This window comes from Onychostruthus taczanowskii, unplaced genomic scaffold (genome assembly GCF_017590055.1).
Source record: "Onychostruthus taczanowskii isolate IOZ18803 unplaced genomic scaffold, ASM1759005v1 scaffold20, whole genome shotgun sequence".
NCBI classification, from domain to species: Eukaryota; Metazoa; Chordata; class Aves; order Passeriformes; family Passeridae; genus Onychostruthus; species Onychostruthus taczanowskii.
This window is the reverse complement of record NW_024499240.1, coordinates 9,619,023-9,634,662: the sequence shown is the minus strand read 5'-3', so window position 1 is coordinate 9,634,662 and position 15,640 is coordinate 9,619,023. Positions and strand designations below refer to the sequence as shown.

At 39.9% G+C, this 15,640-nt stretch overlaps 1 protein-coding gene across 7 annotated transcripts in view; it reads right to left on the bottom strand.

Annotated features, from left to right (window-relative positions):
* The window catches only part of PARD3B (par-3 family cell polarity regulator beta), a 394,903-nt gene that overhangs the window by 49,370 nt on the left and 329,893 nt on the right, over positions 1 to 15,640 (bottom strand). For all 7 annotated transcript variants that reach the window (XM_041403270.1, XM_041403272.1, XM_041403271.1 and 4 more), the window contains one exon: positions 1,981 to 2,116. In XM_041403270.1, coding sequence (XP_041259204.1) covers positions 1,981 to 2,116 — 136 coding nt within the window. The remainder of the gene's footprint in view (positions 1 to 1,980; positions 2,117 to 15,640) is intronic.

The window sequence follows — 15,640 nt, the reverse complement described above, 5'->3', positions numbered from 1 at the left end:
GGTATTTTAAGGGTAAAACTACATGCAGAAGCAGAATTTCCAGCCATGAGTCAAAAGACAGCAAGCTGTGGCTGCAGTATTTTCCAGACTAAAAGACAGTGTCTATGAAAACGCAGCTGGATGGATCAATGAATGATATTGTTGCAATGAAGAGACCAGAAGTCTTTGAAGTTTATAAACTACTTCAACAAGAAGAACTGTTGCAGGAACAAATTTCAGAGTACTAAAGCCCTCAAGGTAAACTGGTTTTTGAGCAGACTGCCATTCCTCATAACAAAACTGTTTACAAATATTCTGCACTGGAAGGACAAAAAGCAATAATCCTGGTGCCACTATTATGAATCATGTAATGATTAAGGTACTTTAAGCACCCTTTCAGGTGCTTTGATTAAGGACAACATGCCTCAAGGGAAAAGCAAAGCTTTGGAAATCAGTAATCTCTGGGCATTATACCTAACAGGAAAGGCTTATAGAGGATTACCTAGAAGAAACCTTTGTGAATCTTGTGAAACGACACTGGATCATAAATCTCAACTTCATCTGAGCATTAATAAAGTTTTATCAGTTTCAGATAAGAAGTAGAAATCCTCAGACTGCTGAAGAGGTAGCACTGACCCAGTCTGAGTCCTGCGAGGACACTTATCACAACACAGAATTTCAACAGGAAGACACATTTGATGCATATTCTTATTTTAGTTCACAAAAGCAATTCAGAAGAATAATGGCAGGTACATCGACTCACAGATTTGGGTCACAAAATTTAAGGCAGTGGATTAAAGTTAACTGCTTTAAGGAAAGAATTATTTTGCTGAAGATGACACTTTTGGTAATTGAATCAGAATAATATATACAACAACAGTTTTGGAGTTAATGAACAAATATATAGGATAATTTATATAAAAACACCCCTTTTAACTCTGCATCTCTCTGTGATTTCAATAAAGTCTACTCTTGCATAGGATTTTTTATACTACAGCAGTCATTGCTGATTTCACTTCAGCATTCACACTGATAGTTTGGAGACATTAAAACTAATGTTAGTTCAAACTTCAGAGGTATACAGATTCTTAAGATTTTTACATAATTCTGTCTTTTTTAAATTAAAATTTTGAATTTAGCATAAATTGCATTTTATCAAAACTACATTTTTGAATGCTGGTTGATAATAATTACTTCTAAAGAAACAGAGTCCAAGTTCAAAACTTGCTCAGGCAGAGCTCTTGAGTATCCATAGACTATGGCTGTTGCATTTATTTAACAGATTGAAAAATGTGGTACTGTTGATTTAATCTCTGGTTTTTCTATAGGTTATACTACTACTCTGCAGTAGTGGGGTAGACAATATGTTTCTGTGTAGTGTGAGGCCTAAATGTAAAAGAGGGAATACACCATGCCTGTAATAGTTCTATAGTGTTCATAGTACATTTTAAGAAATTTGATGCAGGGGAGCAAATTATTACATTTTTCACTTTATAAAAGTTACAAATGCTGTAATGAGGCCAGATTGCTACTGTCCCATGTGGAGAAGGAAGGGTAGGACAGACGTGCCTCTATTTCCTCCCTCTCACTTTGCAGCTAAGCACAGTGAGAGGCTGCTCTGCTAATGCTCTTGTTAACCCAGAGAATCACTGGATAATAAATCCATCTGAAAAGCCTTGATGCTACCACACATGACAAAGTTTGGCAGTGACTCTCCGTCTCAGGCTTAATGGAGGAAACCTGGGCCTAAATTAGACACAGTGAATGGACGAGTTAATTTTAGCCAAGTTCTCATTATTAACATTTTCTCTTAACCAAAGACACAACACTTCCTTGGCACGTTGTCTCTTCGTTGGGCTGGCATTAGGGATTTCTCCATTTCTATGAAGTCCCTAAATTCATGTGAAACTGATAGAGGATTTCTGGAAAACACAAACAAATCAGCACTTCCTGCTAACTCTGAGAGTTGCCAAAGCACTCAGGATCCCGCTGTGGACCTACCCAGCGCTGGTCATAGTCGGGCAGTGGCGCCCTTCCCTCGTCGTCCTCGTAGAAAGGCAGGCCCTCACGCCGGGCCTGCTGGTACTCCTGCCGCAGCCTCTGGATGCGGTCAGCGCTCCCGCCACCTGTGCAGCCACTGAGGGGGGAAAAAAAAGCTAAATGAAACTCCTATCAACACACACATCTGACACCAGGTACACACAGAGAATTGCCAGACCGGAGACAAAGGGATTGTGTTTGATTTTCCTGATTTGCATAGTTCCCACTGGCCCATATCAGCCTTATTTTTGCTTTCTTATACTGACAAAGCTGCTAATCGTGAACTTGATTCTTGTTTTTAAAAAAGGCTGTCCCTGTCCAAAGAACTTAGTAATTCCAGTACAAGACAAGAGACAACAGATGGATGCAGACAGATGGGGGAGCACAAGAAAACTTTTAACATTCCTGTGAGCAGCTATAAATGACTATCATATTTTAATAATAATGATGATGATGATGATAAGCTGACAAAAAATGTTTTCTTTTGCTCCCATGCTAAATGTGGAATTTCCCTAAAATTACATATGTTCTAGGTAAAGAATAAACTATTATTCACAGAGAAGCACAGAAAAGTTTTGTCTCATAAAAAAACCACAAACTCCCTCCCAATTACAAAAAGAACTCAAACATCAACCATGAAAATCCGGGGTAGGCAAGAGAGATGGGAAAGCGCACTATTAAATCTTGACACTACAGTTTTAAAGTGGTAATTAAACAGTAATTCACTTAGTAATCCACAAAGACTCACTTGTATGCAGAACTGCATAGACTGCAAACTGCTCTGGTAAATCCAGTGGAGATACTTAGTTTATCAAGTTAAACACATGCCTTTCTGTGGGTTTTGACCCTAGTGAGCCTTCTAAAACCTTACAGCTGGGCTTGTACAACTGTGGAAGCTCAAGCTATAACCAGGAACTATTAAATAAAATCCTGAAAATGGCTAAGAATTAAAAAAAAACTTTGTTCATATTTAAAATGAAAAAAATCAAAAGTTTCCTGCAGATATTTTCAGCCCTGCTGTAGTCAGCACTGGGGTAAGTACTGAGTGCATGGCTAAATAGCATTTACTGGCAATCACAGGGAATTATTAATTATAGAATTGATTTGTGGCTGCTCCTAAACTCAAACCATTGTTTTTGCAGCACTTCACTGTATATTCTCTTAGTCTATAACTGTAACTCTGCCTCACCAGCAGTGGATTACAGAGACAGAGATTTGCTCACATGAGCACAGACTCAGTGGAGCATCTTGCTACATCATGCTCCCCTATGAGTATGCCAGAATCTAGGGAAGCCCTTTCTAGGATTTGCATAGCAAACAGAATTTGGACAGCACACACAAAATATTGGACATTAACACATCAGTTCAATAATACTTACTTTCTAGTATGTATCAGCAATCTAGCCTGGTTGGAAATTAACAAGCAATTAAGAGAAATTCCACATAGGCTGCAAATGCAACTGAATATGCAGTTAGGATTGGAAATGGTTACTTGCAGCATCAGTATGTTTCCATGAAAAATCAAATTACTTCCTTTCCTGAAGCCTAAGTTAGCCATCCACTCTATAAAGTCCCAGAGGTTTCAGGCTTCTCTGGCTGACTTACTGAAATCTTCCAGAGCACATGAGATTTTTCTCATGATCTGCCAAGACAGTGCAGAAAGCTTGCACAAACTCTGTGGACTACTGAGAGGAAAAAAGTATATTCCCTCTTCACCTTTATTCCTTCCATAGATAAATGCCCCTGTTCCTTGCATTAATTCTTGTCAAATAGTGGAGAACCATTTCCAGTGTGCAAAACACTGAAACTGAAGTCCAGCTAATGGGGACTATCACTTAGAATAGTGAAGCTTGGTCCATAGCTCATGAGCACTACAACACCTGTGAAATCCCCTCACATTACTTGTCAATAAATTGTTTAATGAGGGCTGCTAACATACAGATAAGGCCCCAATATTGTCCCTGTTGCTTTGTCAACAACATAGCCCAAAGCAGCACTAGTTAAGAGGCAAACATTGAAAAACAGGCAATAGGTCCAGTTTGATTCCAGCCAATCTGGTTTCCTGCAGCTCTCTGCAAACTGTACAGCACCTGTCACCAGTGGTCCAACCCACTTTCTACCACCAGGTAGAAATGTTTTTGGCTGAAGAGACAATCTGAAAATACCACACACATTGGGTCGTTCCCCCCCCCCCCCCCTCGCTTTTTAAATTAAATCTGAGATTGATATACTGCAAGCCAACCGGGAGCCTGTACTCCACTGACTGTAGGTCTCCTGCAGGTGAACCTCCTTCTGCTCAAACCCTTTGAGCCAGCGAGTGGAAGTGGTGCTGCAGAGTTCAAGCTGATTATATATATTACAAGAGAGGGCCTGACAGATTTTGCTTTGGCAAACCTCTGCCACGCAGTATTAAACTACAAACCCTAACCATGAGAATGAGTAGGAACATTTAAATGAAAGATAGCAGCACATGGAAAGTTATCCATCTGGATTAGTGTGAAAACACAAGCATAATCTCTGTGGAAACAAGCAGCTCCGTGAAGTCTGATTTCCTGTGCCTCTCTCCTGTGGGTTCTCTCGTGTCTGATAACAGTTCACACTGCAGTGTTTCTCCCCAGCAAGAGCATTCATCTGGGCCCCTTTAGCCAGCTGCTTATTTGCACTTAGTGAAGCTTTGTGTTCCAGTATCTCCTGAACATCAAGTCGCCAGTCAAAAATGGCCAGCAGGGTCAGAATTTGTTAGAAAACTGAAGGGAACAGGTAGGCAGAGGGTTGGTCAGTACATCTGCTTCATATTTTCAGGATAAGTTAAACTCAACAATTTTTTTTTCTCCACTGGTTTACAGCACAAATGTAAAAGACATTGGCTTTTGAAATAGCTGCATTCTAGCTTACCATGTAAGTTTTACCCACTCCTGAGTAAAGTGAGATAAATATGATGCCCTGTGCAATGCTCATGAAACAGCTCTGAATTTCAACTTGGCTCCTGACAATTATGTGAATATATGAACCACATTCAAACTCACCAGATGAATTCAATCAGCACTGTGCAAATATCGCATACATAATCTATTAGTTTACCCCAAAGAAACTGAAGCATTGAATTCAAACAGAATGAAGTCATCAGTAATAAAAAAAAGAAACTGATAAGGCAATATTAAAAAAAACCCAACACAATATTCCAAGATTTGCAGAGAAGATCATACATTGACTGTAAACTATTCTCCCATCTGCCTATAAATACATAATTAAAAAATATTGGTTTGATCAGATAGTGGTTCTCAGACAGGGAAACAGCAGATGAATACCAGTTCAAATGTTTCAGATGCATGACTATTTATACTGTAAAGGAACCTGAGCTTACAGAAGAAATATAGAAACAGTACTCCAATCAAAGTCAGTGTATATTAAGGACACTTACTGAAGCTTTTCAGCAAGCCTGATAAGTACAGCAGAGAGATTTCTTTTACAGTAGCTTTACATTTAATGCAGGGCTCTCTCCTTGAGGAGACATAAATATTACAGTCCTCATCATATGTACAGTTTTGTGCACACTTGCTTCCCTGACTAGGCTCTGGAGCTGCGCTACACATTCTTCAGAGAACCATGCAACCACACTTTTACCACTTCCCCCACCATCACACGTTCCCAGGATCAAAAATTTAATGTACTCACTGACTTCTCTGTATCACAAGACTGTGAGAGAACTGTTCGCTCAGCATTTTCCAGTTGTTTTCAGAACAATTTCCTGAAATTGTGCTACATGTAAGGAGACTGATTCACAAGCAGCTGACACTGGGAAGTTCTAAAATAATGTCTATGTGTAGGAATGAATCTCTGAGAAACTTCAAAAAGAGTTGTGAAGAGTCAGGTGCTGATTTCAAACAATAGTAACAAACATGTCCAAAATCCCAAACCATAAACAAACTTAAGAAAAGTTCAACAGTTCTTCCAATAAGCTGCAAACACTGCAAGGTGTTGGTTTTTTTTTAAATAGAAAAAACCCAACAAACTTATGTGAACATTCAAAAGAGGAAAAAGCACATTCCTGTAGTCATCCTGCAGTTTTGATAAAGACAGTCCTTATTGGGAGAATAAGGACTTCTTCTGGCTTGGGAGAAGGAGAAAAGCAAGTCTGTGCTATCGTTTGAACTAACACGACTGTTCTAGTCCAGCTGCTGGGGCTGTACCACAACTGCATAAACAATGGCCAGAACTCACCCTCCCCGTGCCTGCACCTGTCGGAAGCACCACACGGAGCCCACCTTGCCCACTGCAACTGCAAAGGGACAAAGGCTTCCAAACAGCCTCTCAACCAACACAGCTGGAACACAAAGCCCGAGACAAAAGGGGAACCATAGTGTAGGAGAGACTGAGCTTCCAGCTCTCTGACATTATGTAAAATATGACTGTGAAATTTTGCCCCATCGCCTCTGAAGAGAGAGATGAACAAGCACCATAGCAATAATATTATATATTCAATAGGACAGACTGTTTTTTTTTTTCCAAAGAATTAAAACACCATAATCAGTATTTAATATGTATTGCTCAGGTTTTACACAGTAAAATATCCTCTGTGTTCTTCCTCTGGACTGCTAATCTGTATTTCCATCATTCAAGTTCAAATGCCATTTTTTAAATTAGTGACTTCTTACTGCAGCTTTCTTGATAACACAAAATTAAAAACAAGTGTTGCACATACAAAGTAAGATGAACCACTTAAAGCTATATATAAACATACATTTAAAGAGGCAATAAACATTTTGTTTCCAGTGGTTTTCTTAAACACATTAATATTGCACAGGGCTTTTTTGACAGCCACTTCTTTCAAATACTGATTTCACCCAGCTGACTGTCAGTCCCCTAAGCAAACAACTGGTGCTTCCAAGTTAAAATAAAACAAAACAAACAAACAAAAAAGAAGAAAAAGGAAAATTATCCTTTCAGAGAATTTTCCATGAACAAACAAATCCAAGACAAAACGTGATTCACAGACTTTAGAGAATGGACAATCTTCCATTCATAACCTGCTAAAAAACAAAACTGATTTTACATACTGAAAGGAACATAGTGGTCTACAAAGATACACAGTTTAAGGGTGTCCAACAGAGCATGTAAGAGTATCTTTCACTTAGGATAAAACTTCCATTTTGAAGTTATAACAAATAAATATTTGAGTAAGTTTCTCTTTCAATTCCAGCCCTTGCATTTCTACCCTGAAGTATTACATTCCTTATGAAGATGTTTTTGCAATCTCAGTAGTAAGAAGGAATAAAAAGAATGGTGGGAAGTCATAAAAAAAAATCAATGGTAAGAACATAATTCTACTGTAATTCAGCTTTCATCTTTGTGACCAACAAGAGAAAGAGATTTTACAGAGAAATGAACAACTGTTGTTTTCATACACACTTGAGTAAGGAAATGGCATTGCAAGGAAAGACTTGTCAGAAATGCCTTGCTGACATCACTGATGTTGCCTTGCAGGTTCAGGAACCATCTCTGATGTTCAGCCAAAGCCAGCCCGGGTTTTGGCTGCAGACACCTCACACTGAGGACCCAAGTTAAGGACATCTTTCTAGGAACTGGAACTGTGCATATGGCTTTATTGGTCTCCACAACACCTGCTTTCTTGCTGTGAGCAGGAACATACTTGATGTATGCACAACTACTGTCGTTCTCAATGGAGAGGGGCTTTATGAGGACACCTGATTTGGACACTTGTGCAAAGTGACTGGTAGGTAGACTTTGAGCCCTGTTCCACTTAGGCAGGACTGTCTGAGAAGGTTTGCATAGATGGACTGAGTGTGAGACAGCATTAGATGGATGTGTTTCTCTCTAGGTACATAAATACATATAAAGAATCATAAACTACAGAAAAACAAATTACACTAAAGAAGCCATTTACACTTAGTTGAACCTGTATATTGAAGTCCTAGAATCTTAATCTGTTTTACAATATTTTAAAAACTCATAACTGTGCTTCAGTGAAACATCCGCTGTCACCTTTCAATTCTTTAGGCGAACATAAAAGCAGTACAACCACTTCTGTCCAAAAGGTCAAAGCCTCCTAGGGCAGCACATGACTACCATTTGTCTGGAGGTAAATTGAGTCCTATTGACCCTGTAACATCACTACTGACCTCTTGACATTAGGAGCTTAGTGGAAAGAGAGAAGATGATATTCTCAGGTTCCTACAGACTTATTAGGAAGAAAGAAGGAAAGAGAACCTTGCATGATATGAATTAGCAATGTCATTAACCTTTTCTTTCCCCAAATAGCTCACAATATGTTTATAGAAACCTCAAAAGAACCATTTGAAGATTGAGACCAACAGATTTGTATCACTTTCAGTTTTTCCAAACTGTTTATAAAATATCTCTCAGTGGCTTGACACAAGGCAACCTTTTATGTTTCCCTTCCTTCACATGACATACAACACCTTTTCCTGTTTGTCATGGCAGACGGCCTAGACATTCAAATGAGCATCATCTTTTCAAACCAGCCACTTCTCATCTCCATTACTCTCCTTTATAACTTATAGTTGACTACAGGTGGTCAGGAATAACGAGAGGTATAGTATATTTTGTTGTTTTATGGAAACAAAACTGGCACACTGAGGTTTAACTTCACTGTAAGCAGATATGGTATATGCTACTCTAACATAAACACATTATTTGCAATCAAGTAGAAAGGAAAGAGAAAAAGGCAGACATTTTCTTGTTTGTAGCCAGATTGTCATCTTTATTTCAAAGAAAGGTAATTTTTTCCCCTTTTCTCTGCTCAATGTATTGTGCCTCATCAAAGAAGGCAATCACCAGATTTTAACTAATAATAAAAAAAGATGCCTTTCCAGTTCAGGCTGGTTAATGGCAATGTCTGTTTCTGGCATGGGACCAGTTTACTGCTATCTTGTTGATGTGAGATGTGCACTTGTCTCTGAAGGGCTAGGAAAGCAGGGAGATTAGGGACTCGGCTGCTGACAACAACCAAACTCTCTATAAACAACACACAATGAAAATAATGAAAAACAGATTTTCCTGGTATTTTCAGTAGCCTCTAGACAATGCAAGAGTTTCTGGTTTCTTCACTAAAGATGATATCAATTATGCCTTTTATCCATCATGCAGAAGTCACATGTGAGGCATAATTGAAGGCCTTCTCTCCAAGGTAATTTCATCTGGATTTACGCGGCAAAGTACTTAAATTGCCTTTTTTGGCACTTTGTGTTACAACACAGCATGGGAGGGGGTATTTTACTTTACTGATGTAAAGCAGCTGGCATATTTACAATAGATAGGTCACATCAACACAGAGCAGATTTTCAGCCCTCCAAACTCCATTTACAGCAGCTTTAACAATCCAACAAAGCAAATGATGAATGCTGAACTCCAGCGTAGAAATGTAACTCTATTTCTTAAAGACTATCTTCTGCACTCCCTTGTGAGAGAAAAATTGAGGATCTAAGAATTCCCTCACAGTAGATGCCGTTGCCCATGTTCTAAAACATATTTTGTTGAAAATTTCAAAGCCCAGAGTAACCATCTATTGTCTCTCAGAAATTACTTCCCAAAGTTTCACACTAGAGACTGCATCATCTGCTCTTTGTTACACATGTGCCAATCTATGCCACTGGCAGAGTGGCAGCAACTAATTCTCTATGTGGTTTGCTTTTTTAACACCTGGCTTAGCTAGAGAGGAGGTAGACAACCCAACCTCAACTAAAAAACAAATTCTCTGTGTCTGTAATTCTGTGACAGATATAACTTACATTTTAAAAATGAAAAATAGTTCACAACATGTACAAAGCATCAGAGTAAAACACAGCTCTCAAAACACGTCCTTACTATGAAGTTGGATTTTTTGGGGGTATTTTTAATAAATGGTCACTACAAGGATAACATTAATCCAGTGTTAGGACTTTTACAGGAAAAAAAAATACAAATGTAATTTATCATTTTAAACTGTCAGCCACATTTCTAACGCTTTCAAATCTGAAGCTTCCAGTGGCCTTTTGTCTTTCTGCCATGGCAGGAATATCTTGGACAGCTGTAAGAGCTTTGTAAGCTATCTTTCTCAAAATCCATTAGCTAATTCAAGGAACCTAATTAGAGCTGCCATTTTGATGGAGCATATTGAATGCTCTGCATAAACTAGTAACACCATCAATGTTTATTAAAAATTGCAAGAACCAAAGCTCTCCATTCCATATAAATATTAATGGATAGATACACAATACTTATTGAAATATAGACGGCATTATGAGCACTGAAATACACACAGGTATACTTATAACCCCGTGTGATGCATTTATTCACAAAGGCTGAAGTACGGAAGCAAAACCTAGGGACAATTTTACACAAACTGTTGAAAATTGACCAGCTTCCATTTACACTATCCTTATGTGCATTAAGGGAAGCAAAGCACACTAAAGATGATTTGTTTCTTGTGTTTTTTCTGAGTAGTGTGCTGACAATTTGGAGTGCATTTTGAGCTTACCTCAAGAATGCACTCCAGCTGGAACCATTTCATAGCTCCTCTTAAACCAGCCACTCCAATCACTGTACTTTGTAGACATTTACACATACTCCAGTACTATACTGTTTAAGGGTATCCAAAGATTCAAAGGGAATTTGCTCTGTAGAGTTAAAACTGAAATTTTGCTGTAGACAGCAACAAAGTCAGTGAAAGGAGCCAGACATCTGGAGCAGTGCTTTCCTACTTTCTGCTGTGTAAAAGCCCAACCATAATGAAAAACCAGCTTGCAGACAATGATACAACCCATGAAATACTGACCATTCTAAGAACATATCAGGGACCTGATTAGGTTAGGCTGTACAAGCATATGCCTTTGGCTGCAGAAATAAAAAGTTTTCTGGCTACTTCACAGCTTTGTTTTTAACTTGATACTTCATAAATGGAACTGCAGAAAACCTCATATGTTACCATTTCAATCTGACGTTCGCTTTCATATGCATCTAACAGTGCCTGGGTTCTATTTATATGCACAACTAAATATACGTGCATAGAAAAATCATCAGATTTGCTACAGAAAGACAGCAGATGCTCTTATTAAGCCACTGGCACATGCAAGGTGAAGCGTGTAAGCCTTATACAGAAAGCATTTAACACTCCATCTACAAGCTAAGGAAAAGCAAAGACAACAAGTGAAGTTTTTTCTAGCTCATTTTGCTAGCTGTGAGCGCAAGGCACAGCAAAGCAGAAGCACTGCTGAGGGTGCTCGAATGACTCTTTTAACACACGGGGCTTCTTGCAGAGGGTATAATCCATACGCACTGTTCAGAACATCCTAACTCCAGTGCCACGGCCTGAAGTTCACTTATTCAGAATATATACTAAAAAGACACATGAAACATTTAACAGTTGTGCAAAAGAAACATGCACAGTTATATTTTCTACATTGTAATAGTGCACGGGGCTAAAAATTGTACGACAGTCTTACCATGGGGACAGCCCTGAAGGTAAATTCATTTTGGTTCTCTGATAGGGCAGTATTTCCAAACTACAGTTGAGACTTGAGCAGTTTCACAGGAATACACTCAAAAATCAAAACATCAGTTACCACTGACTTCTCTCTGGAATTATATATGGCAAATTTAGCTTGTGGTTATTGCTCAACAAAAACCCTGACAGATGCTGAAGTGATAGATGGATTTTTGCAAAGTTCTGCTGCCTCCAAGGCCACCCTATCTACCCTTCCAGCAGCCTCCCCCCTTGGGCACTTCCCTCAGTGCAGCTGGGTCTTGGGACCACTGTTGTTTAGTTTGCATTCACAGACTGGGGAGCACACATTCCTTCAACCCACTTCCATCACAAGCTCTGCATAAATAGAATTCAACTCTTTATAAGCCAAACTGCATTTTTGAGAAGTATTTCTGAACTTGGAGGCCTCAAGTTAGCAGTGCAACTTTTTTGCTTTGCATTATGCAGGCAATGGAAGCTCATGGGCTTACTGACATACACCGCTTTTCTAGCTCCTTACAGCTGCAACTCCACTGCACTTCTGACAGGAAATTACTCTTGCTTTTCCATTTGAAGAACAGAGGTTTTAAGACTGAAGGTAAGCTCTACTCCTTTTTAGTAATTGCTTTGAAAAATGCTAAATTCAAATGTCAAAAATTAAATAATGGAATCTTCAAACTCTAAAGAACCATTTTTTGGCATACCTTGCCTGGGAAAGGAAGATGAAACTTATCTCTCTGTGTTTGGCTGGGAGTCCCAGAAATGCTGGAGCAAGTGTTCTGGTTCAGGCTCACCTCTGCCTCTACAGAACGATTCTCATATGCTTTCAACTGCCATGTCTAGAGACACACCTGAACAATCCTTTCCCAGCTGTTTTTTTGTCTTGTTGCCTCACTTCTTTGTTCTCATCCTGATGCTTGGAAGTCTTTCCCTTCCTTACCTTTCAGCCATGGATGCCAATTTCCTCCACCCCTTATTGGCTTCCCATACAAGCAAATCTCTGTCCCACAGGCAGCTGTATATAGAAACACCTCCCCTGATGCACTGGGTCAGCATGTCTCCTTCCAGCACTCCTTGAGACCCATCTCCCAGAAGCACTTCCCAAAGCAGCTGCCAGTGAGGCTGGGGCAGCACGAGGCACGGGACACCCAACAGCACCTCTTCCTTTTGGCACTGGTTCAGATGAGCTGCTCATGTCTGACACACTAACAGAGCATCAAACCTGCAGTTCTGATACACGTCTCTCTACTTTAAAGCATCCACAGATTGTCCACAACTATGGCCTGGCCCAGCATTCCCCTTTATTCTCCCCATCCTCTAGTTGCTCTCCTCTGTTCTGATTCTTGTCCTACCACCCCCCATGGCATTTTTAGGGCATTCAAAGCAGCTCATCCCTTTCCTCCCTGGAAGGTGCTGTTAGGGCCTGGGAACACTGATCATCCCTGAACACCCTGTTTACCTCATCCTTCATTCCTGCAACAGGAGTCCATCTGGTCCCTGCAGCCAGAACTTGCTACTGGGAAAAACATGTATGGCTCTGGCAGCTCAGGACAAGTACTTTTGGTGAAGTTAGCAGCCAAGTTTCTATCATGTGTGTGGGAAGTACTCTAAATCTTACAACTTAGTCAAATTGTCACCGTTCAAGGGGTGGCAAAAGCCACAGTCTGGTATAAGACTAGGCTGTGTTTCCTTCCAAAATGAAAAGACCCCATTCCAGCATATGGAAAGACTACAGATTAGTGCTGGAAGAATATATGCTGCTGCTTTTTACTTTTTGCACAGACAAAACAACCCCTTGTCATCTTCTCCTTCCAGCTACACCCCCGACCCCCCCAAACACCCAGCTGTTATCTGATTCCATAAAAATTCAGCTTCAGCACACCTCCTACATAGGCAGTTTCAACCCAAATGGATGAAGATTGGTTATCAACACGTGGAAATACAGTTTTCCAATGGAAGTCAGGCCAGCAGCTCCCCAGGCACAAGTGGCACAGCGTGTTTCCATGGCTGTCCCCCTCCCTGCTCCACAGGACTGCATTCTCCCTGGTCCAGCAGGCTGCTCCTGGCATCTGTGGGATGAGCACTCCTTAACAACAACTGTGACACCTTTGAAGGGACAGCCTGGTACACACACAGTACTCCTGCATGTGCTCCAGATTAAGCTGTAGTCAGCTTAATGAGAGACTTAATTGATGAGTGCTACTTCCTTCACTTGTCCATTAAGATAAGTACAGCACATGGACATTTCAACCCATCAAAGAAGAGAAAATGCATTAATTTTGGTTTTCTTAGAGCTGTTAATAAATCTGACACTGTCTGGCAGTTTTCTTCATTTCCTACCATTTGACAGATACTGTGATCACAAGTTACAGAAGATGTTTTTCCTCTGAAATTATCACTCTGGTAATACAAGCCAGAAGGAAACTTTATCAAGATACCAAGAAGCTGGGTATTGGTTTTATTTTTAACTTTATGTGGCTGGTTTGTGAATATCTCAATGTGATAAAAAAAAATAAATTCCATCCGGTACTATTAAAAATCATACACACACAGACACATTACAAATGGCTGTATTACAGCAAATAATCACACTGTGTATTTATCAGTAAAAGCCAGTATTCCTCTCATATAATCAGCCTGGCTCTACTTACACCCCTTTACTGTAAGAGCTCCTGCAACTGTTTTCTTCCTCTTTCTCACAAATTGACATTTGTATGGAATCAAGAAAAATCTTCCTTAATAATTTTTCATTACTAATGGCTTTTTTTGGTATGTGTATTTGAGAGGAGGGAAGGCAAAGGGCAGGAAAAAGGAGCTTTAAGTGCTCTGCAAATTATCCTCCTGAACCTGGGCCTCATAAATCCTATCAAATGTTATATTTCATCAATAGGCTGGAAAAGCTTTTTTCTCTGCAATGATGAAGCCTGGGTTTAAAATTTATGGTTTCATTTTAGAAATGGACTATAAAAAGAGTCTGACTTGGCTGTCCATCAACTGTAGCTGACATTAGCAAGTTAGGTGTGGACTTTAAAAGTGTGATATGTATTTTTAATTTATTATACAGGTACATACATATACATACATATATGAGGACATGTATATCACTGTGGGTTTGTGCATGCATAAACACAGAGCTGGATTTAAAAAAAAAAATGTCTTAAACCCACATTTTCTTTCAATGCAAGAGTATCTAAGATATTCAGGAGATTAGATTTCAAAGTGATAAAAGTGTCCAGAACAGAGTTGGCTCAAGGACCTGCAGCAACAGAAGCAAATTGCATTTTGCTGCACAAATGATCGAGATAAAGTAGTTTAATTTGTTCTCATTCATGGGGTGGCAAAATGCAATTTAGCAACGTCAGAGTAACGTTCACAGGGAGGCAGGGAAGATTCCAACAGGCTGTGAGGAGAAAAGGGGAGGAGAGCAGGCAAGGACCGAAAGATTTTAGACAGGGGAAGACAATTAGCAAAGAACCGATAGATTGGGGAAGAGTGGGTGCAGAGCTGCTGCACCTGTCATGCCGGGAAAGGGTGGGAAGGAGACAGCCTGCCCCACCTCCTTGCAACTCTCTACCTCTACTGCCTTTCTCCTCTTTTTACAAGCTCTGGAAACAATTTTGACTCCCCAAAGAGCTGCTCCTACTTGCTCTCCTGCATTGCCGGAGGTAGGAGAGCACTGAGATTATGGCTCCTATTCCTGTTGCTGCCACCGACAGGAGCCATGTGGGTGCCACAGCTGTCCTCTACAAGTCCAAAAGCTTCCTCTGGCAGCCACAACAGCATTCTCCTCAGATGGAGGAAGAGGCAATCTGTGCATGCTGCCGAAACACCCACTCCTCTCTTCCCTTACCCTCAGAGCTGGAGGCCCGTGGTCAGTGATTACTACTTTGTTCCACCTATGCTGAAAGGCAGCACTAAAGACAACACTTCTAATAGAAGCATTACCACTCCCCAAAATCCTCATACTTGTAAAATGAAACCACATTTTAAAAAAAGTCAGATAAATGAAGCAAAATAACTGAAGCTGGAGAAAGTGAAGTTCCCTTCTGAATGTAGGGGAGCCCATTTCCCTCCATCTGCTACTAAAAAATGTCATTTTGTAACTCAAAGAATTAATGATGGATTATGTGAAAACAGCAA